Below are 21,902 nucleotides of genomic sequence, written 5' to 3' on the forward strand. Positions count from 1 at the left end.
ATCTTCAGAATCAGTCACAATTGTATTAGTATAAATATATCTGGTATTCCGCTGTTAATCCTGTGAGACAAATTGCATTACGGTTCAGTTCCAGCTGTCCAATATTTACACATAAACCTTTGACAAAGTCTGGGGCTGGGATTGAATCCATCTGCTTTCAGTCTTCTCTCTTAGAAAGAATTTAAAAGTCTAGGTGACCTGGAAGGGTTTGAGGATCCATGGTGGCTGTTGGGTGTCATTTCTCCACCTCATGACACAGCTGGAGTTTCTCCAATAAAGAAATAAAGCTTTTGCCTGAAGCTCCCACTCTGCCCATGACAGGAAGCCCTGGGAGTGTCTGTGACATCCCGGCTCTTTGGCAGCCTGGGGACTCCTGGGATGTCACCATGGAGCCCTCGGGAGTGCCTGTGACAGAGCGGTGCCTTTGCAGCCCAAGGTCCCCTGGGATGTCACCATGGAATTGCTGGGACTGCGTCTGACCACACGGCTCTTCAGCATCCCCAGAAACCCCTGTGAGGTCTCTGTGGAGCCCCTGTCTCTGCCTGTAACATTCCAGCTCTTGAACAGCCTGGAGACTCTTGGAATGTCCCCATGGAGCCCCTCTGAGAGCCTGTAACAAATCTGATGCTGGATAGGCAACCATCACCATGACCTTTTGCTATGGTCTGTTTCCATGGCAACCATTACAGCCCCTGTTGCTATGGTCAGTCCCTTGGCAGCTCCATGGAGACCCCATGCCAGGGGTGGTTGCCATGGACACCAGCTCAGGCCTGGAGCCAGGGCCCATTGCCATGGCAACCATTTGCAGTCCCATCCCCAGGCTCATGGGATCACAGAGCCACAGAATTGGCTGAGTTGGGAGGGACCCATGGGGATCCTCCAGTCCAACTGCTGGCCCTGCACAGGACACCCCAACAATCCCAGCCTGGGCCTGGCAGCGCTGGCCAAACGCTGCTGGAGCTCAGCCAGCCCTGGAGCTGGGAGCCTTCCCTGGGGAGCCTGTTCAGTGCCCCAGCAGCCTCGCGGGAAAAACCTTTTCCTCACATCCAGCCTAAACCTGCCCGCCTCAGCTCCAGCCGCTCCCTCCACTCCCGTCCCTGGGCACCAGAGGGAAGAGGTTCCCACAGCCCCCAGCCAGGGACCCGCTCCCAAGGCTGCTGCCATGGCAACCAGGCCTGGCACCAGCTGGGATGCTCGGTTTCCACGGGCTGGGCTTCAGGAATGGGATTTTCCAATTTCCTGCTCCCGCTGAAACCGTGCTGCCGCTCTCTTCCCTCCCACTTCCCATGGAAAGCACAAAAGGCAAAGATCCCATGCTGGGATAAGAACAATTTATTGAGAAGAGCAACGGGATAAGGAACAAACAGGAACAGAAACAATTTAGATAACAGAAGGGATAAGACAATCTATTCACAGGGAAAACTAAAACACCACTGACTGTTTCTTCCTGGCCACGTATTTCCTCCTGCAAAGAAAGGACACCCTTCTCTGGTGATAGAGAGGGAGTCCTTTTCCTGCCCCTGGCAATGACCTGAGATGGGATTGAATATAATGACAGGGCCATGATCAGACTCTCACATTCTTTGATCTCACATCATGACATTGCCATGGGCAGGAAAAGGTACAGGTGTCTTCCCAGCATGGATCCCAGGGAACATGGATCACCAGGTCTCTTCCTAACCTAGGTCCTCCAAGGGGGGATGAAGCTGGAGCAGGGCACAAAGCTCTTCCTGTACTTGGGGCACTCGCAGGGCTTCCCTTAGTGGTGCCTCCGTTGGTGTCTGGTCAAGTTAGACCTGTCTGAGAAGCTCTTCCTGCACTTGGGACACTCGTAGGGCCTCTCCCCAGTGTGGACACGTTTGTGGGTAATGAGGCTGGAGCTGCAGCTGAAGCTCTTCCCACATTCCCCACACTCGTAGGGCCTCTCCCCAGTGTGAATGCGCCGGTGCCTGACGAGGGTAAAGTTGTGCTTGAAGCCCTCCCCACAGTCGGGACAGCGGAAGGGCCTCTCATCCGTGTGAATCCGCTGGTGCCTGAGAAGAGTGGAGCTGCTCTGAAACCTCTTCCCACACTCACCACACTCGTAGGGCCTCTCCCCAGTGTGGATGCGCTGGTGAATGACAAGTTGAGAGTTGCAGCTGAAGCCCTTCCCACATTGCCCACACTCGTAGGCCCATTCCCCAGTGTGGATCATCTGGTGGCAGATCAGGCGGTTGCTCCGGCTGAAGCTCTTCCCACAGTCCAAGCACTTGTAGGGCTTCTCCCCATCCTGAACCTGCTCATGGACCACCTGCTCAGAGCCCCGACTGGATCTCCGGCCGCCTTCCCGGCACAGGGTGGGTCTTTCCTCCTCAGAGCACCCTGGGATGGGTTTGGAGCCCCTCCTCCTGCGGGATCTCCAGGGATTTTCCTTCTTATTGGATTCCTGTGCCCCGGTACTGCTCAAATCAGGCTCTTCCATGAGGTTCTGCTGTGGCGATTTGTCCTCCCTGGTTTCCATCCTCAGCTCCTTGTCTGGGGGAGGAAGGACAAGGAGAGGATGGGATTTGCCTCCGTGCCAGAGGGAAGGGGAAGGAGATCCCCCCAGTGTGTCCCCGGCAGGACGGCGTCGGCAGCGGGGTTGTCCTGCAGCCGGGGGCCATGCTGGGCTGGGAGATGGAGCAGGAGAGAGGGGGAAAGGGGCACTGACTTCCTCCTCACCTGCCTGGGCGTCCAGGGGCATTTTCCTCTTCCTCACAGCCTCCTTCTCCATCCAGCCAAGGTTTGGGATTAAGAAATCCTGGTTTGGGAAAAAACATGGAATGAGCATATTTTCTTTGAAGGTCCCTCTGCCCAAGTCCCTCTCTAGAAGGCACTCGGGCATCTGGAATGTCTTGGTGTGAAAGGAAAGGTGTTTGCTAAAAAAAACATAAACCTCCATTGAAATGGATAAAAATGTAAGCAACAATCCCCTCTGAATTATAATAATCTTGATATCAAAGTGCTCTCAAATAAAGATATAGGAATAGGAATAATAGTTCTTTACTTAAGAAAGAAAAATGAAAATGCAGAGGTACAAAAAAATCCAAACAACAACAACAAAAAAATAACAACCTACTGTCAGAGTCAGAATACAACCTTACACCCCATTGGTCATCCTTTTGGAAGTAGTCCGATTAAATGGTGGCTGCAGTCCTCCTGCAGTGACAGATGTGGTTCTGTTGAAGCAATAGAAGATTGTAGCTTACCTCTGAAGTTCTGGTGCTGTAGATGGGTCTGGTCTGTCCTCTGGGAATCCAGTGGAGAAAGGCTGCCTGTGGTGTTTAGATTCTCAGATTATATCCAGGCAGGAATGCTTGGCTCCTCCCCCTGGGTGGAGCATCTCACAATGGGATGATGTCATTTTATCAGTCCTGCAGTGAGGCTCAATGGCCCATTAACAGAAGATATCCCCCTGGAGGGAGGATGGGTGGTGGAAGAGATAAAGAACACTGCCCCACCTGGTTTTAACAGCTGGCCCATTAACAGAAGACATCCCCCAGGGATGGGTCATGAAATAGATAAAGAAAACTGCTCTACCAGGTTTTAACAGATGGTGATAGAATACATACTTTTGGTTACATCTTGCATTGCAACCTAAGACATGGGGTCCATAAAACTTTTACACCACCAAAATTCAGCCCTAAAAAGGCCACGCAGGATTTCCCTATCTCTGTTCTCTCCCTTTTGGTGTTCAGGGTTTCCCCCCTGTCCCAGCTCCTGGGAGTCACTCTTGTACTGGGGGTCCCCCATCTACTCGGTCCCTGCCCTGCCCAGGCTACTGGGAGTGCCAGGAATCTAAACAGTTCCCCCATTTCCATCTCCCCACTTAGGAATGCTGAAAGATTTTGGGGTCCCAGGGTCCCTGCTCCCCTTATTCCCTTCTTGGGGTTGCAGGGGGTCCACTGAGAGCCCCCTGCCCCTCTCCAGGCAATTGAGGCTCCCGCGAATTGTGGCGCTCCCCCTCTCTGGGCTCCCAATTTTGGTGTCCTGGGGGACACAGGACTCTGCTCCTCCAGGCTGCCTCTGCCAGGAGCTGCCACTGGGAACCTCAAATGTCCCCCAAAGGGCATTTTCCACTCAGCTTTGGGAGTTCTTCATTCTCCAATCATCACGCTCAAAAACCCAACCCAGGGACCCTCCCAGGATATCTGGGCCAAGATCCCCCTCCCTGGTCACCTGTGGGATGGGGGGTAATGATCCCACAGATGGGGGGCTGTAAATTCAGGCAGTGAATCCCAGCTCCACTGGGATATACTGGGCGTGAGATCATACTGGGATAACAAGCACCTGACTGGGATTACTGGGAGTGTCTGGGAATGGCTATGGACATGCTGAGGGCAACTGGGATATACTGGGAATATCTGTGACCATCCTGGGGATGACTGGGAACACACTGGGAACAATGGGAACCATGCTGGGGACAACTGGGAACAACTGGGAGTGACTGGGTCTGCACTGGGGGCAACTGGGCATGACTGGGACTGTGCTGGGAGCAGCTGGGATAATCTGTGGAGGGACTGGGACTGTACTGGGGGCAACTGGGTGCAACTGGGATCACACTGAGAGGAACAGGGAGTGACTGGAACCACGCTGAGGTCAACTGGCATCCTACTGGGAGCAACTGGGAGCAGCTGGGCCATGTATGGAAGGACTGGGACCATACCAGCAGCAACTGGGACTGCACTCAGAGTGACTGGGAGTGGCTGGGAGCAACTGGGATCACGCTGGAAGCACCTGAGGAGTGAGTAGGAAGAACTGGGATAGACTGGGAGAGACTGATACCACAGTCCCACAGGTAAATGGGAGCAACTGGAAACACACAAGATAATCCTGGGAGCAGCTGTGCCCATGCTGGGGACATACAAGGATCCTAGTGGAATTAGCTGGGAGGGAATGGAAAGGTGCTGGCTGTGACTGGAACCATACTGCAGGTGACTGGGAGCAACTGGGCCCATCCTGGGAGTGACAGGGAGTCACTCTGGCCATGACTGGAATCATACTGGGAGGATCTGGGAGTGACTGGAACCATACTGGGGGTGACTGGGTGCAACAGCTCATTCATGGGAATGACTGCAATTGCAGTGAGAGTGACTGGGATCATCTGGGAAGTATTTTTCTGTAGATCTTCTGTCTTTCTGGTCTCCTTTTATTCTCCTTCTTCTCTTACGTACCTGGAACATTTTTGGATATATTAATGTTTCCCAAAATCTTAAGGGTTAACACTTTTGGGTTAAAGGAGCTAAGCTTGCAAAGTTAATGCTATGGTAAGAGCTTTATGTTCAATTGGATGTTGTATTAAACCCTTTGCCATAGTTCCTTGATTGTCTATATTTTGCCAGTTCAATTTTGTGTCATTTTGACCTCTTAGCTCAGTTGGTCAGACCATGGTGCCAGTATCAGCAAGGCTGTGGGTTCAATCCTTTCAGGCCATTCACTTAAGAGTTGGACTTGATGGTCCTTGTGGGTCCCTTCCTACCAAGAATATTCTTTGCATCTGTCCATGTTGAGAAGATCTGGTGGGTGTTTCTCCTGTGCACCAAATTCAAGCACAGGAACCTTTGGTTACCACCAGCATTGAAGTGTTCTGGGGTGTTACAGCCCTGCAGGCTCACAGTGACCTCTTGTTTCCATGAGACCTAACAGTGTCCCACTGTCCCCTTGGTTCCATGGGCCCAAGAGTGCCACAATGATCCCCGTGGTTCCACAACTTACCACAGTGTCACACTGGCCTCTTGGTTCCATAAGGATCTGGAGTGTCACACAGGTTTATGGCATTTGTCCTTGCTGCCCCTCACATCCCACTGCCCCACAAAGAGCCCCGAGCCACCCGTGAGGGACAGGCCCTGCTGTGCCAGGCCTGGGCTCAGGGCTTGGCCTTTCTGCTTCCTCCAACCCAGCCAGGGCTGGCTCAGCATTGCAGTTCCCTGCTCAGAGCCTTTGGCTCCCGGCAATCCTGGCCTCCAGGATCTGCTCTCACCATTCCCTGGGGAGCCTTTGGCAGTCCCTGCCCTCAGTGGGGCCGATTGAAGCTCCAAGGGACTTGGAGTTTTGCTTCTGACTCCTTGAGCAGCTTCTTCAGCCTGAAAGAGGGACAAAGGAGGATCAGGGAAAGAAAGAAACAACCACCAGGTCGAGCACCCCCTGAAATCACAGCCTCCCACCCATGGGATCATCACCCCCAATCCCACAAGTGACCGGACAGAAGGAGCTCAGCCCAGATATCCCGGGGGATCCCTGGGTTGGGTTTTCTGGGAGGGATGTCTGAAAAATGAAGAACTCCAAAGCTGAGTGGAAAATGCCCCTTGGGGGATACTGTGGGGTCCCAGCATCCCTTAGTGGAGAGATGGAAATGGGGGAAAATTTTTGGATTCCTGGCACTCCCAGCAGCCAGAAGAGGTCAGGGACTGAATACACAGGGGACCCCCAGTACAAGCCGGACCCCCAGCAGCTGGGACAGGGAGGAACCCCTGAACACCAAAGGGGAGAGAACAGACATGGGGAAGTCCTGGGAGGCATTTCCAGGGCTGAATCTTGGTGATTGGGAGGTTTTTATGGACCCCATGTCTTGGGCTGAAATGCAAGATGTAACCAAAAGTATTCTTCACCATCTGTTAAAACCTGGTAAAGCAGTTTTCTTTATCTCTTTCATCACCCATCCCTCAGAACTGGGGGATGTCTTCTGTTAATGGGCCAGCTGTTAAAACCAGGTGGGGCAGTGTTCTTTATCTCTTCCACCACCCATCCTCCCTCCAGGGGGATATCTTCTGTTAATGGGCCATTGAGTCTCACTGCAGGACTGATAAAATGACATCATCCCATTGTGAGATGCTCCACCCAGGGGGAGGAGCCAAGCATTCCTGACTGGATATAATCTGAGAATCAGAACACCACAGGGAGTCTTTCTCCACTGGATTCCCAGAGGAGAGACTGGACCCATCTACAGCACCAGAACTTCAGAGGTAAGCTACAATCTTCTACGGGATCATTGCTTAAACAGAACCACATCAGTCACTCCAGGAGGAGTGCAGCCACTTTTTAATCGGAGTGCTTCCAAAACCCTGACCAATGGGATGTAAGGTTGTATTCTGACTCTGTCAGTGGGTTGTTTCTGGGTTTTTTTTTTTTATTTTTTGTTGTTGTTGTTCTTGTTTTTTGTACTGCTGCATTTTCATTTTAATTTCTTTAATAAAGAATTATTATTTCTATTCATATATCTTTATTTGAGAGCACTTTGATATCAAGATTATAAAAATTCAGAGGGGGTGGGTTGTTTACATTTTTATCAATTTCAGTGGAGATTTCTGCCTTCCTTAGGAAACACCTTTCCTTTCAAACCAATACACACCAGATATCCGGTGACTTCTAGAGATGGACTTGGAAAAATGGACCTTCAAACTGATTGTTGCTCATTCCTTGTTTTCTCCCAAACCAGGATTTCCCATTCCCAAACCTTGGCTGTATGGATAAGAAGGCTGCAAGGAAGAGGAAGATGCCCCGGGACACCCAGGCAGGTGAGGAGGAAGTCAGTGCCCCTTTCCCCCTCTCTCCTGCTCCATCTCCCAGCCCAGCATGGCCCCGGCTGCAGGACAACCCCGCTGCCGACGCCGTCCTGCCGGGGACGCACTGGGGGGATCTCCTTCCCCTTCCCTCTGGCACGGAGGCAAATCCCATCCTCTCCTTGTCCTTCCTCCCCCAGGCAAGGAGCTGAGGATGGAGAACAGGGAGGAGAAATCCCTGCAGCAGAACCTCATGGAAGAGGCCGTTTTGAGCAGCTCCACAGCACAGGAGTCAAGGAGGAAGGAAAAGCTTCAGAGATCTCACAGGAGGAGCGGTTCCTCACCCATCCTAGAGTGCTCTGAGGAGGAAAGACCCACCCTGTGCCAGGAAGGCGGTCTGAGATCCAGCTGGGGCTCTGACCTGGTGGTCCATGAGCAGCTTCAGGATGGGGAGAAGCCCTACAAGTGCTTGGAGTGTGGGAAGAGCTTCAGCCGGAGCAACAGCCTGATCTGCCACCAGATGATCCACACTGGGGAATGGCCCTATGAGTGTCCCCAGTGTGGGAAGAGCTTCAGGTGGAGCTCTCAACTCATCATCCACCAGCGTAGCCACACAGGGGAGAGGCCCTACGAGTGTCCTGAGTGCGGGAAGAGGTTTCACAGCAGCTCCAATCTCCTCCTGCACCAGCGGATTCACACAGATGAGAGGCCCTTCCGCTGCCCTGACTGTGGGGCGGGATTCAAGCAGAACTCCCACCTCATCACCCACCGGCGCATCCACACTGGGGAGAGGCCCTATGAGTGTGGGGAATGTGGGAAGAGCTTCAGCTGCAGCTCCCACCTCAATACCCACAAACGTGTCCACACTGGGGAGAGGCCCTACGAGTGTCCCCAGTGTGGGAAGAGCTTCTCAGTCAGCTCTAACTTGACCAGACACCAACAGAGGCATCAGTAAGGGAAGCCCTGTGAGTGCTCTAAGTGCAGGAAGAGCTTTGTGCACTGCTCCAGCTTCATCCCCCCTTGGAGGATCCACATTGGGAAGAGACCTGGTGATCCATGTTCCCTGGGATCCATGCTGGGAAGACACCTGTACCTTTTCCTACCCGTGGCAATGTCATGATGTGGGATCAAGGAATGTGAGAGTCTGACCATGTCCCCATCATTATATTCAATCCCATCTCAGGGCATTGGCAGGGGCAGGAAAAGATTCCCTCTCTCTCACCAGAGGAGAAGGGTGTCCTTTCCAGGCAGGAGGAAATACATGGTCAGGAAGAAACACTCAGTGGTGTTTTAGTTTTCCCTGTAAATAATTTGTCTTATCCCTTCTGTTATCTAAATTGTTTCTGTTCCTGTTTGTTCCTTATCCCGTTGCTGTTCTCAATAAATTGTTCTTATCCCAGCATGGGATCTTTGCCTTTTCTGCTTTCCATGGGAGGTGGGAGGGAAGCGAGCAGCGATGCAGTTTTAGCGGGAGCAGGAAATTGGGGAATGCCATTCCTGAAGCCCAGCCCATGGAAACCGAGCATCCCAGCTGGTGCCAGGCCTGGTTGCCATGGCAGCAGCCTTGGGAGCGGGTCCCTGGCTGGGGGCTGTGGGAACCTCTTCCCTCTGGTGCCCAGGGACAGGAGTGGAGGGAGCGGCTGGAGCTGAGGCGGGCAGGTTTAGGTTGGATGTGAGGAAAAGGTTTTTCCCGCGAGGCTGCTGGGGCACCGAACAGGCTCCCCAGGGAAGGCTCCCAGCTCCAGGGCTGGCTGAGCTCCAGCAGCGTTTGGCCAGCGCTGCCAGGCCCAGGCTGGGATTGTTGGGGTGTCCTGTGCAGGGCCAGCAGTTGGACTGGAGGATCCCCATGGGTCCCTCCCAACTCAGCCAATTCTGTGGCTCTGTGATCCCATGAGCCTGGGGATGGGACTGCAAGTGGTTGCCATGGCAACGGGCTCTGGCTCCAGGCCTGAGCTGGTGTCCATGGCAACCACCCCTGGCAGGGGTCTCCATGGAGCTGCCAAGGGACTGACCATAGCAACAGGGGGCTACTGATGGTTGCCATGGAAACAGGCCATAACAATGGTGCAGATGTTGCCATGGGAACGGACCACAGCAGGGAGACAGCTCTGGCCAGGAGCAGCTCCTGAGCACAGCCCAGCAGGGCTGGGGCCCTACCAGGGCAGCTCAGGGACACCAGCAGGCCCAGACAGAGCTCCCAGGGGCTCAGCACTGGCACGGGCTGTGGGATGTCCCAGAGGGGGCTGTGTCACAGCAGCACCGCTGTGGCTGTGTCCTGGAGCCCCAGAGCAGCTGTGATGTCAGAAAGGGGCTGTGTGACAGCTCAGAGTTTGTTGTGTGACGTCATGTGCAGCTATGGCATCATAGAGGGGACTGTGTGACATAACAGAGAAGGCTGTGACATCATGGCATGGCTGTATGACATCATTTCGCCATGTATGACATTTGTGCCACAAAGAGCGGCGCCAATGGCGGGGCCGGAGGCGGCTCTGGGGGCGGGGCCGGGGCTGTGGGCGGGGCTGCAGCGGAGCAGCGCGATGGCTCCAGCGCTGGGGCCGGGGGCGCTCCCGGGGGGCGGCGAGAGGTGAGGGGGACCCCCGGCACCGGGACTCTTTGATCGCCCATTCTGGAGCACCGAGGGGCCCCTAAACCCCCATTCCTGGGCGCCGCCATCCCACCGAACCCCCATTCCCGGCCGTGGGTCCCACCCTGCACCCCCTTATCCGGCACCAGGAAAGCCTGCACCCCTTTCCCGGCCCTCCCGCCTCTCGCAGCCCCCAGAGCCTCCTTCTCCTTGACCCATTTACCCCCTGGACCCCTATTCCTGCCTCTGCCAGCACCCAGCCCCTCCTTTCCTCAGCACTGAGGACACCCGGGACCCCTATTCCCAGCCATCCCGGCTTTCCCTGCCCTGTCCCGGCAATGGGGACAGCGGGGACCCTTGGAGCTCCCTTTCCTGGGTACAGGAACTCCCTGAACTCCAGCCATGCCACATCTAGCCAGCCCCAGCCTCCCCTCTTGTCAGTCCTGGCATCCCCAAATGCCCTTCCCGGCTCTCCCCGTTCCCCCTTTCCTTCAGCCGTGACCCCCCCGATCCCAAATCTCCAAATGTCCCCCCAGTTCTCCTCTCCCTGCGTTCCCTGCACGCGGCGCTGTCGGAGCCCGGCCCGGGCTTCCCGCAGTCCATGTCCATGGGGTCCCTGGCTGGGATCCCCTTCCAGCGCCGCCGCAGCGAGCGGGGCCGGGCGGAGCCGCAGCCGCCGGGGATGGCGGCCGGAGCCGAGCCGGGATCTTGGGATAGCCAGGGCTGGGATATTGGGATAGCCAGGGCTGGGATATTGGGATAGCCAGAGCTGGGATATTGGGATAGCCAGGGCTGGGATATCGGGATAGCCAGAGCTGGGATATTGGGATAGCCAGGGCTGGGATATTGGGATAGCCAGAGCTGGGATATTGGGATAGCCAGGGTTGGGATATTGGGACAGCCAGGGCTGGGATATTGGGATAGCCAGGGCTGGGATATTGGGATAGCCAGGGCTGGGATATTGGGATAGCCGGGGCTGGGATATTGGGATAGCCGGGGCTGGGATATTGGGATAGCCAGAGCCGGCACAAGGAGCGGCACCGGCACGGGGCCAGCCGGGAGCTGCAGATGCTGCAGCAGCGGCACAGCCAGAGCGGGGCTGAGCGGGGGGAGCCGGGGCTGGGGGATCTGTGGGGCTGCGATGGCAACTGTGGCACCGCCATGGGGATCCCTGAGATCCAGGCTGAGGGATTAACAAATTCCCTGGCTCACAGCTGCAGGGAATGTCTCCGGAAATATGTCAGATATGGGCGGGAGGCGCTGGAGTGTAAAGGTGGGGAAGGCAGAATTCCCATGGGAATATGGGAATGGGAATGTGGGATCGGGGAGGGCAAAATTTGGGAACGTTTGAATTCCCATGGAAATTCCATGGATGGATCTCAGACATCATCCGATTCCCACGGGACCTCCACGGATGGATCCCGCTGCTGTCCCATTCTGTAGATGGATCTCACTGCTATGCCAATCCCATGGAATTCCATGGGCAGATCTTCCTATCCCACTGCCATGGGAGCTCCAATCCGGTTCCCCCCAAACCCATCCTGGCGGACCCCCCATGACCCACCCATCCACCCCAAACTCTTCCTGGGTCCCCCCTCATCCCCCCACAACGGGAATTCCTGGGAGTCCCCCCGTATCCCCTTCCCAGGGACTTTGGGGGTCCCACCCGACCTGTCCGGGCACCCCCAGATTTCTTCCACAGCCCCCCTGTGATGGTGGAGGGTGGGGGCCGAGTGCTGGTGCCCCCCTGCCTGCAGCAGATCCAGCGGTGAGGGCAGTTCGGGGGTCCCTCAGCATTTGGGGTCCCTGGGATTTGGGGTGACCCCCCGGGCCCCCCAGGATCTCCCTGAACACGCTGACGCTGCCTGTGCGCAGTGAGAAGGTTCAAACCCGGCACGGGGTCCCCAGCACTGCCACCCGCATCGCCCAGGTACCCCCAAACCTGCCGAGAATCCCCAAACCCCCCGGGGACACCCCAACCTCCCCTGACCCCAAACCCAGCCCTGGATGCTCCAAAAACTCCCCAAAACCGCAAAACCCCATACAGACATTGAGAAGGTTCATATCCGGCATGGGGTCCCCATCTCCATCACCAGCAGGTTCTCCAAAACAACCCACCCCTAAAAAACATCCCCTACAGGGGCTTGGGGTGGGGACACCCCTAAAAATGTCACTTAAAGCCGTCATGATCCCCCCTCAAAAGGGGTTTGTGGAGCTGCGGCCTCACAAACACCCTAAAATGGGGAGGAAAAAACACCCTGTAGTGGTGGGATCCCCCCAAAAAACCTGAAAAAGAGAAAAACTCCTCTTTAAAGCGGCCTGAAGACCCTGAAAGGCCCTGGAAGAGGGACAAGATCCCCTCCTCTGCTGGGGCCTCCCCGAGCCGGGAACTTTCCCGTTCCTGCACTCGGGGGAGCCCCGAACGACGGCGGCTCCTGGGCTGAGCCCCCCTCAGCCGGGGCTGCGGGGGGAACTGGGGGGGCTGGGACGGGGCTTGGGGGTCCTGGGGTGAACTGGGGGACCCTCAGTGCTCCCACCTCCCCCTGTTCCCCTGTCCCGCCCCGTTCCCATTGTTCCCCCCAAACCTCCGCTGCCCCCAGCTGGGTTTGGGGGGGACCCAGCCCTTTCCCATCGTGTCCCGGCCCGGCCCCGCTCACCCGAGGGCTCCGAACCACGCCCAGGGACAGAGGAGGGACAGAGGAGGAGGAAGAGGAGGGACAGAGGAGGAGGAAGAGGAGGAGCAGGAGGAGGAAGAGCTGGAGCAGGCAGAGGAGGCTCCACGTGCGCTCCCCGCTCTCTGGATCTGCAGCTCCTTCGGGACCATCGCCCCCCATCCCGCAGGTGCCCGGGGAGGGGGAGCACGCCCCAAATACCCCGGGGGTCCCTGGGTTTGGGGTTTTTGGGGGGGATGTTTGGGGATGGCAGGGCTCCAGAGCCAAGCCGCAGATGCTCCTCGGGGGGACACCGGGGGTCCCCGGGAGGTGTTTTTGGGGGGTCCCGGTGGCGGTGGCGGCAGAGCCCCGGCAAAGGGGCCGGGGGGATGCGGGTCCGGCATGGCCGGGAAAGGGGTTCGGGGCTCCCGGTGCCGGCAGTGGCTGCTCCCAGCATGAGCCCAGTTGCTCCCCCCGTGTGGTTTCAGTTTCCTCGGCAGCAGGATGAGCCAAATCACTTCCAGTCATTCCCTATTAGAGTTCAATTTGTCTCCATTTTCCCCAAATGTTATCTCCATTTTTTCACTCATTTTTACTCTATTTTCCCCCAATTTTATCCCATTTTCCCTCATTTTTATTCAGTTTATCCGAAATTTTCATTATTTTTATCCCAATTTATTCCTTATTTTTGCTCTATTTTTCCTTATTTTTATCTTATTTTCATATCATTTTCCCCCATTTTTCTCATTTTTCCTGCATTTTCCCCTTTCTTATCTCATTTTTCCTCAATTTTTTCCCAATTTTTCTGAATTTTTTCTTATTTTTCTTCCATTTTTACTCAAATTTCCTCTGTTTTCCTACATTTTCCCAATTTTTTTCCCATTATTAATCTATTTTTATGCATTTCTTTATTCTACCCTCTTTTTGCTCCATTTTTCCTCATTTTTCCCCCATGTTCTCCCCTATTCCATTTTTCTCCCACTTTCTCTTCATTTTTTTACCATTTTTATTCCCATTTTTCCCCCATTTTTCTCCAAGTTTCCCCCATTTTTCCCCCCATTTTTATCCTGGTTTTATCTCATTTTTCCATCTTTTTATCTTTATTTTCATCCATTTTTTCTCTCCCATTTTTCCCAATTTTTCCTCCATTTCCATCCCATTTTTCCCTATTTTTATCCCACTTTTTCCCCTATTTTTTTTACCATTTTCACTCCATTTCCCCCCATTTTTCTCCTATTTTTCCTCCCATTTTTCTCTCTTTTCCTGCATTTTTTTCTAGTTTTCCCCAACTTTTTGCCAATTTTCCTCTATTTCCATCCTACTTTTCCCTATTTCCCCCTAATCTTCCTCATTTAAGTATCCCAAAAATTAATATTTTGGGGGGGAAAAATAGAAATATTGGCGGGAAAAAAGGGTGCTTTGGGGGAAAAACTCCATGTATTTGAATCACAGCTTTCCCATGATTTTTCCATGATTTCCAGCCAGAAGGAGGCGTGGGATTCATCCAAACATTCTGGAAGCTGGAAGAGGACCAGGCCATCTACCTTCCCAAAAATCTGGAGCAGCTCATCCGCAATTCCACCTTTCCCCACTCCCTGGATTCCCAGGTCTGGAAATTCTTCTACGACCTCCCAGGTAGGCAATTCCTAAAATTCCATTTAAAAATGAGATAGGGGGATTTCATCCTGTTATTTTCCTGATTTTTTGCATTATTTTCCCCAATTTTTGTCTCTATTTTTTTTTTTCTTATTTTTTCCTGATTTTTTCCTCATTTTTCCCTGAAATTTTCCCAGTTTTTTCCCAGTTTTTTCCTGATGTTTTTGTTTTTCCTGGTTTTTCCCTCTTCTTTTCCCAAAATTTTCTGTCTTTTCACCAACTTTTTCTCAAATGTTTCCGTGATTTTCCTGGTTTTCCCCATTTTTTTCCCAATTTTTTCCCCTGTTTTTCCCATTTTTTTCCTGATTTTTCCCCAATATTTTTAATTTTTTTTTTCTGCTTTTTTTCCCTGATTTCTTCCAGGTTTTATTCCATTTTTCTTTTCCTGATTTTTTTTCCTCATTTCTCACAATTTTTTTCACATATTTTTCAAATTTTTTTCCTGATTTTTCTCTCTGATTTGTCCCAGTATATCCCCTTTTTTTCCTAATTTTTCCTGATTTTTTCCTGTTTGTTTCCTAGATAGTTCCTGGCGTTTTCCCAATTTTTTCTCCATTTTTCCAAAAATTTTTTCCCCGCTTCCTTTTACTCATTTTTTCCTTGACTTTTTTCCTTGTTTTTTCCCACTTTTTTCCCGGTCTTCATCCTCTTTCTTTTCCTGATTTTTCCCTGTTTCTTCCCAATTTTTTCCCTAAATTTTTTTCTTAATTTTCCCCCACTTTTTCTGGATTTTTCCCTCTTCTTTTCACCATTTCTTCCTGGTTATTCCCCATTTTTTTTCACAATTTGTCCCTGATTTTTTCGTGTATTTCCTAAATTTTTACTGATTTTTCCTGATTTTTCCCAGGTTTCTTCCCTCTCTTTTCTCAATTTTACCCAATTTTTTCTCAATCTTTTTCCTGATAGTCCCGATTTTTTCTTGATTTTTCCCGATTTTTTTTCATTATTTTTTTTATTTTTGTGGGGGTTTTTTTCAAAATTTTTTCATTTTTTTTCTCAAACTTTTCCTTGATTTTTGTGTTTTTTCCTGTTTTTAATCCCATTTTTTCCCCTGATTTTTTCCTTTTCCTTTCCCTAATTTTTCTGGTTTTCCCCATTTTTTCCTGATTTTTTTCATTGTTTTTTTCAGATTTTTCCAGATTTTTTTATCCTTTTCCTGTTTTTTCCCTGGTTTTCCCCTGATTTTTCCTTTTTTTCCACATTTTTTTTCTGATTTTTTCCCAATTATTTTCCTGATTTTTTTGCAAATTTTCTCAAATATTTCTGGTTTTTCCTTCATTTTTCAAATATTTTTCCCAATTTTTTCCTGATTTTTCCTGATTTTCCCAGGGTCTTTTTGGCTTTCTGGTCCTGATATTTTCCCTCATTTCTCACAATTTTTTACAATTTTTTTCATGTATTTCCCATTTTATCCTGATTCTTCTCTCTTACTTTCCCAAATTTTTTCTAGCTTTTTCCCAATTTCTTCTCAAATTTCCCAAGTTTATCCCTGATTTTTCCTGGGTTTTATCCTATTTCTTTCCAGATTTTATTCCTCTTTCTTTTCTGGATTTTCCCTGATTTTTCCAAGTTCTTTCCTGATTTTCCCAGGTTTTTTTCCTGATTTCCCCAATATTTTTTCCAAATTTCCCTGGTTTTTCATGATTTTTCTTCTTTTCCTATTTTTTCCTGATTTTTTCCCCATTTTCTCCTGATTTTTCCCGATTTTTCCCAGATTTTTTCCACTGTCTTTTCCTGATTTTTCCCCAATTTTTTCCCATTTTTTTCCTTGAGTTTTCTCTTTTTTTTCCCCCAAATTTTTCCTGGTTTTCTCCAATTTTTTATCAAATTTTCCCCTGTTTTTCCCAAATTTTTCCCAATTTTTTCCTGATTTTTCCCTGATGTTTTTGAATTTCATCCTGATATTTTTTCTGTTTTTTCCCTGAATTTTCCCTTCCATTTTCCTTGAATTTATCCTGGTTTTTTTCCCATTTTTCCCCAATTTTCCAGCTTTCTACACACTCCCAGCATGATCGCAGTAACTCCCAGTCTGATCCCAGTCACTCCCAGTATGAGGCCAGTGGCCCCCAGTTGCTCCCTGTCAGTTCCAGTATGACCCCAGTAGCCTCCAGTGTGATCCCTGGGACTCCCTGTCTCTCCCAGTGTATCCCAGTCAGCCCCAGCACGCTCCCAGTCATTCCCAGCTCCTCCCAGTTCCTCTCAGCATGATTCCAGTTGTTCCCAGCCACTCCCAGTCAATCCCAGTATGATTCCAGTGACACTCAGTGGGATCCCAGTCTCAGCCAGCAGGAACCCAGCTGCTCCCACTGTGATCCCAGTATGATCCCAGTTGAGTATGATCCCAGAATAGTTGCAATTCTTCCCAGTTCCTACCAGTATGATCCCAGTTGTCCCTGGAATAGTCCCAGTCCATCACAGCATGGTCCCACTCACTCCCAGTTTCTCCCACTGTGATTCCAGCTGTTCCCAGTTATGGTCACAGTCACTCCCAGTATATCCCAGCTGCCCAGAGCATGCTTGTGCTCATTCCCAGTCATTCCCAGTTACCCCAGTAGGGTTCCAGTTACCCCAGTACAAACCAGTCCCTGCCAGTGCTGCCACTCCTGGGATCCCCCAGCCCTCTCTGTGTTCCCCCCTCCCGCATCTCCCCAGAGCAGCCCCAAGGGCTGGCAGTCCCCAGCCAGGGTCCCCAGCCAGCCCCAGGTTGGATCTGCAGCCCCCAATTTTCCCAGTTTCCCTCTCCTTTTCCCCGGGCCGGGTTCCCCCCGTCCCCAGCGGGTGGGAGCAGCGGAGAGCCCCGCGCTGCCCATCCCGACCTGTCCCGGCTCCATCCCCACTCCTGCCGTGGGCTGTGAGGGGTTCGGGAACGGGGCACTGAGGGTGTCACTGCTCCTGGGGGAGGAGGAGGAGGGATGGAAGAGGAGGGATGAAGAAGGAGAGAGAGAAAGGATGGAAGTAGAAGAAGAAGGTGGAGTTAGGGAGGAGGAGCAGGAGGAAGAGGAGGGACAAATAAAGATCAGGGAAAGTAGAAGGAACCATGAGGTCGAGCACTCCCAGAGTTCACAGCCCCCCACCCATGGGATCATCATCCCCCATCCCACAGGTGACCGAGGAAGGGGAGCTCAGCCCAGATATCCTGGGGGGTTCCTGGGTTGGGGTTTTTTGGGGGGGATGTTTGGAGAATGAAAAACTCCAAAGCTGAGAAGAAAATGCCCCTTGGGATATTGGGAGGTCCCAGCATGCTAAAGTGAGGAGATAAAAACGGGGAACTTTTTGGATTCCTGGCACTCCCAGCAGCCTGGGGAGGGCAGGGACAGAGCAGACAGGGTACCCCAGTGCAAGCGTGACCCCCAGCAGCTGGGACATGGGGAACCCCTCAACACCAAAGGGGAGAGAGGAAAGATGGGGAACTCCTGGGAGGCATTTTCAGGGTGAATCTTGGTGTTTGGGAGGTTTTTATAGACCCCAGATGTTCGGTGACATCTAGAGATGGACTTTGGCAGAGGGACATCAATGTGTGGACAGTGTGGGACATGAACTCAATGTGCTCATCCCTTGTATTTCCCCAAACCAGGATTTCCCATTCCCAGACCTTTGGCCGGATGGAGGAGGCAGCTGTGAGGAAGAGGAAGATGCCCCAGGACACCCAGGCAGGTGAGGAGGAAGTCAGTGCCCCTTTCCCCCTCTCTCCTGCTCCATCTCCCAGCCCAGCATGGCCCCTGGCTGCAGGACAACCCCGCTGCCGACGCCGTCCTGCCAGGGACGCACTGGGGGGATCTCCTTCCCCTTCCCTCTGGCACGGAGGCAAATCCCATCCTCTCCTTGTCCTTCCTCCCCCAGACAAGGAGCTGAGGATGGAGACCAGGGAGGACAAATCCCAACAGCAGAACCTCATGGAAGAGGCCGTTTTGAGGGGCTCCACAGCACAGGAGTCAAATGGGGAGGAAAATCCCCAGAGATCCTGCAGGAGGAGGGGCTCCAAACCCATCCCAGGGTGCTCTGAGGAGGAAAGACCCACCTTGTGCCAGGAAGGCAGCCAGAGATCCAGCCAGGGCTCTGAGCTGGTGGTCCACGAGCAGCTTCAGGATGGGGAGAAGCCCTACAAGTGCTTGGAGTGTGGGAAGAGCTTCAGCCAGAGGAAAACCCTGATCCGCCACCAGATGATCCACACTGGGGAATGGGCCTACGAGTGTGGGGAATGTGGGAAGGGCTTCAGCTTCATCTCCAAACTCATCACCCACCAGCGCATCCACACTGGGGAGAGGCCCTACGAGTGTCCCGAGTGTGGGAAGAGGTTTCAGAGCAGCTCCACTCTCCTCAGGCACCAGCGGATTCACACAGATGAGAGGCCCTTCTGCTGCCCTGACTGTGGGGAGGGCTTCAAGCGAAACTCCACCCTCATCACCCACCGACGCATCCACACTGGGGAGAAGCCCTACGAGTGTGGGGAATGTGGGAAGAGCTTCAGAAACAGCTCCTCCCTGACCATCCACCAGAGGACCCACACTGGGGAATATCCCTATGAGTGTGGGGAATGTGGGAAGAGCTTCATCCAGAAGTCCCAGCTGACCATCCACCAGATGATCCACACTGGGGAGAGGCCCTATGAGTGTCCTGAGTGTGGGAAGAGGTTTCAGACCAGCTCCACTCTCCTCCTGCACCAGCGGATTCACACGGATGAGAGGCCCTTCCGCTGCCCCGAGTGCAGGAAGGGCTTCAAGCAAAACTCCCACCTCATCAGGCACCAGCGCATCCACACTGGGGAGAGGCCCTACGAGTGTCCCCAGTGTGGGAAGAGCTTCACCTGGAAATCTAGCTTGACCAAACACCAACGGAGGCACCGGTAAGGGAAGCCCTGTAAATGCCCCAAGTACAGGAAGAGCTTTGTGCACTGCTCCATCTTCATCCCGCCTTGGAGGACCGAGGTCAGGAAGAGACCTGGTGATCCATGTTCCCTGGGATCCATGCTGGGAAGACACCTGTACCTTTTCCTGCCCATGGCAATGTCATGATGTGGTATCAAAGAATGTGAGAGTCTGACCATGTCCTTGTCATTATATTCAATCCCATATCAGGTCATTGCCAGGGGCACGAAAAGGACTCCCTCTCTCTCACCAGACGAGAAGAGTGTCCTTTCCAGGCAGGAGGAGATACGTGGCCAGAAAGAGCCAGTCTGTGGTGGTTTATTTTTCCCTGTAAATAGTTTTTCTTATCTATTCTGTTACAAAGATTATTTCTGTGTCTGGTTTTTCCTTATCCTCTTGCTGTTCTCAATAAATTGTTCTTTATCCCAGCCTGGGATCTTTGCCTTTTCTGCTTTCCATGGGAGGTGGGAGGGAAGCGAGCAGCAGCGCGGTTTTAGCGGGAGCAGGAAATTGGGGAATGCCATTCCTGAAGCCCAGCCCGTGGAAACCGAGCATCCCAACTGGTGCCAGGCCTGGTTGCCATGGGCAGCAGCCTTGGGAGCGGGTCCCTGGCTGGGGGCTGTGGGAACCTCTTCCCTCTGGTTCCCAGGGACAGGAGTGGAGGGAGCGGCTGGAGCTGAGGCGGGCAGGTTTAGGCTGGATGTGAGGAAAAGGTTTTTCCCGTGGGGCTGCTGGGGCACTGAACAGGCTCCCCAGGGAAGGCTCCCAGCTCCAGGGCTGGCTGAGCTCCAGCAGCGTTTGGCCAGCGCTGCCAGGCCCAGGCTGGGATTGTTGGGGTGTCCTGTGCAGGGCCAGCAGTTGGACTGGAGGATGCCCATGGCTCCCTCCCAACTCAGCCAATTCTGTGGCTCTGGGATCCCATGAGCCTGGGGATGGGCCTGCAAATGGTTGCCATGGCAATGGGCTCTGGCTCCAGGCCTGAGCTGGTGTCCATGGCAACCACCCCTGGCATGGGGTCTCCATGGAGCTGCCAAGGGACTGACCATAGCAACAGGGGCTGTGATGGTTGCCATAGAAACAGACCATAGCAACAGGTCCTGGTGATGGTTGCCTACCAAGGATCAGATTTGTTACAGGCCCTCAGAGGGGCTCCATGGGGACATTCCAAGAGTCTCCAGGCTGTTCAAGAGCCGGAATGTCACAGGCATAGACAGCGGCTCCACAGAGACCTCCCAGGGGTTTCTGGGGATGCTGAAGAGCCGTGTGGTCAGATGCAGTCACAGCAATTCTGTGGTGACATCCCAGGGGACCTTGGGCTGCAAAGGCACCGCTCTGTCACAGGCACTCCCGGGGGCTCCACGGTGACATCCCAGGAGTCCCCAGGCTGCCAAAGAGCCGGGATGTCACAGACACTCCCAGGGCTTCCTGTCATGGGCAGAGTGGGAGCTTCAGGCAAAAGCTTTATTTCTTTATTGGAGAAAGTCCTGCTGAGTCATAAGGTGGAGAAATGACACCCAAGAGCCGCCATGGATCCTCAAACCCCTCCAGGATGCCTAGACTTTTAAATTCCTTTTAAGAGAGGAACCTGGGAGCAGCTGGATTCAATCGCAGCCTGAGTTTGTCAAAGGTTTATGTCTAAATATTGGACAGGTAGAATTGAACCGTAATTCAATTTGTCCCACATGATTAACAATGGAATATCAGTTTTATTTATACAAATACAACTGTGACTGATTCTGAACATGATTTATTTACACCACAGTGTAAATAAAAAAAATATTTATTTACTCCAGAGTAGAGGAGCTATAACAATTATTAGACTAGAGTGCTCTAGGAAGCAATTTTGAAGTGAACAGGGCCTTGATGGAGTTGTTTGAGCCCATTCCAGGCACAGCCTCCGGCTCCAGCAGGAACTGCCTTTCCTGTGCCATGCCCAGGGCAGATCCTGCTGCAGGAAAAGCCCCAGGCCAGCCCCAACCCAGGGAAGGGCTCGGGCACAAGTGCAGAGTGCCATGCTGGGAGCTGTGCCAGGGACAGCCTGAGGCACCAAAGGCACCTGGGCAGCAGCAGCTGCTTCCAGGCCATGGCCAGAAGGCTCCCTTGGCACCCCGGCCTGGTGGCCAGCACTGCAGAGCTGCTGCTTCAGGGCTCATTTCTGGCTGGGCTCTGAAAAGCCCCTGCTGCTCCAGGAGCCTGACTGGGAAGCAATTGGCCCCAGCACCTTGGGGACAAGATAATAATGAAACAACTCTTCATGGCAGCAGAGACAAGGCAGGGACAGAGGAAAGAGGAGAGCCAGGCCCAGGGGACATGGCTGCAGTGGTGATGGCTGTGAGGTCAGTGCCACTGCAGCAGCCTGGCTGGCCCTCAGCAGACATTCTGGCCAGGAGCACTCTGAGGGCACTCAGCACATCAGAGAACCCACACAACAGGAATTCCATCCTTGGGGAGGGGAGGGGCTTTCACTGTGTCAGGTTGCACAGAGATCCTGCTCCTGGAGCAGTCCTGGTATGAGGCATACATTTGTCTGCAAAAGCAGTTGCAGTTTTGTGCCACTCTGATTGTACAATATTTCCTCCTTCTAAAAACAACCAAATCCACTCTAGTTCACTTTAAAGATATTCATCCT

At 52.7% G+C, this 21,902-nt stretch overlaps 1 protein-coding gene across 1 annotated transcript in view; it reads left to right on the forward strand.

The window, feature by feature from the left end:
* The window catches only part of LOC131586330 (uncharacterized), a gene marked incomplete at its 3' end in the record, with an annotated part of 381,810 nt that overhangs the window by 126,485 nt on the left and 233,423 nt on the right, over positions 1-21,902 (forward strand). Inside the window, 3 exon segments of the mRNA XM_058853155.1 lie at positions 7,926-8,513; positions 18,457-19,251; positions 21,725-21,731. Of these exon segments, the coding sequence (XP_058709138.1) occupies positions 7,926-8,513; positions 18,457-19,251; positions 21,725-21,731 (1,390 nt within the window).

The sequence above is a fragment of the Poecile atricapillus genome, chromosome 19 (assembly GCF_030490865.1).
Source record: "Poecile atricapillus isolate bPoeAtr1 chromosome 19, bPoeAtr1.hap1, whole genome shotgun sequence".
Lineage (NCBI taxonomy): Eukaryota > Metazoa > Chordata > Aves > Passeriformes > Paridae > Poecile > Poecile atricapillus.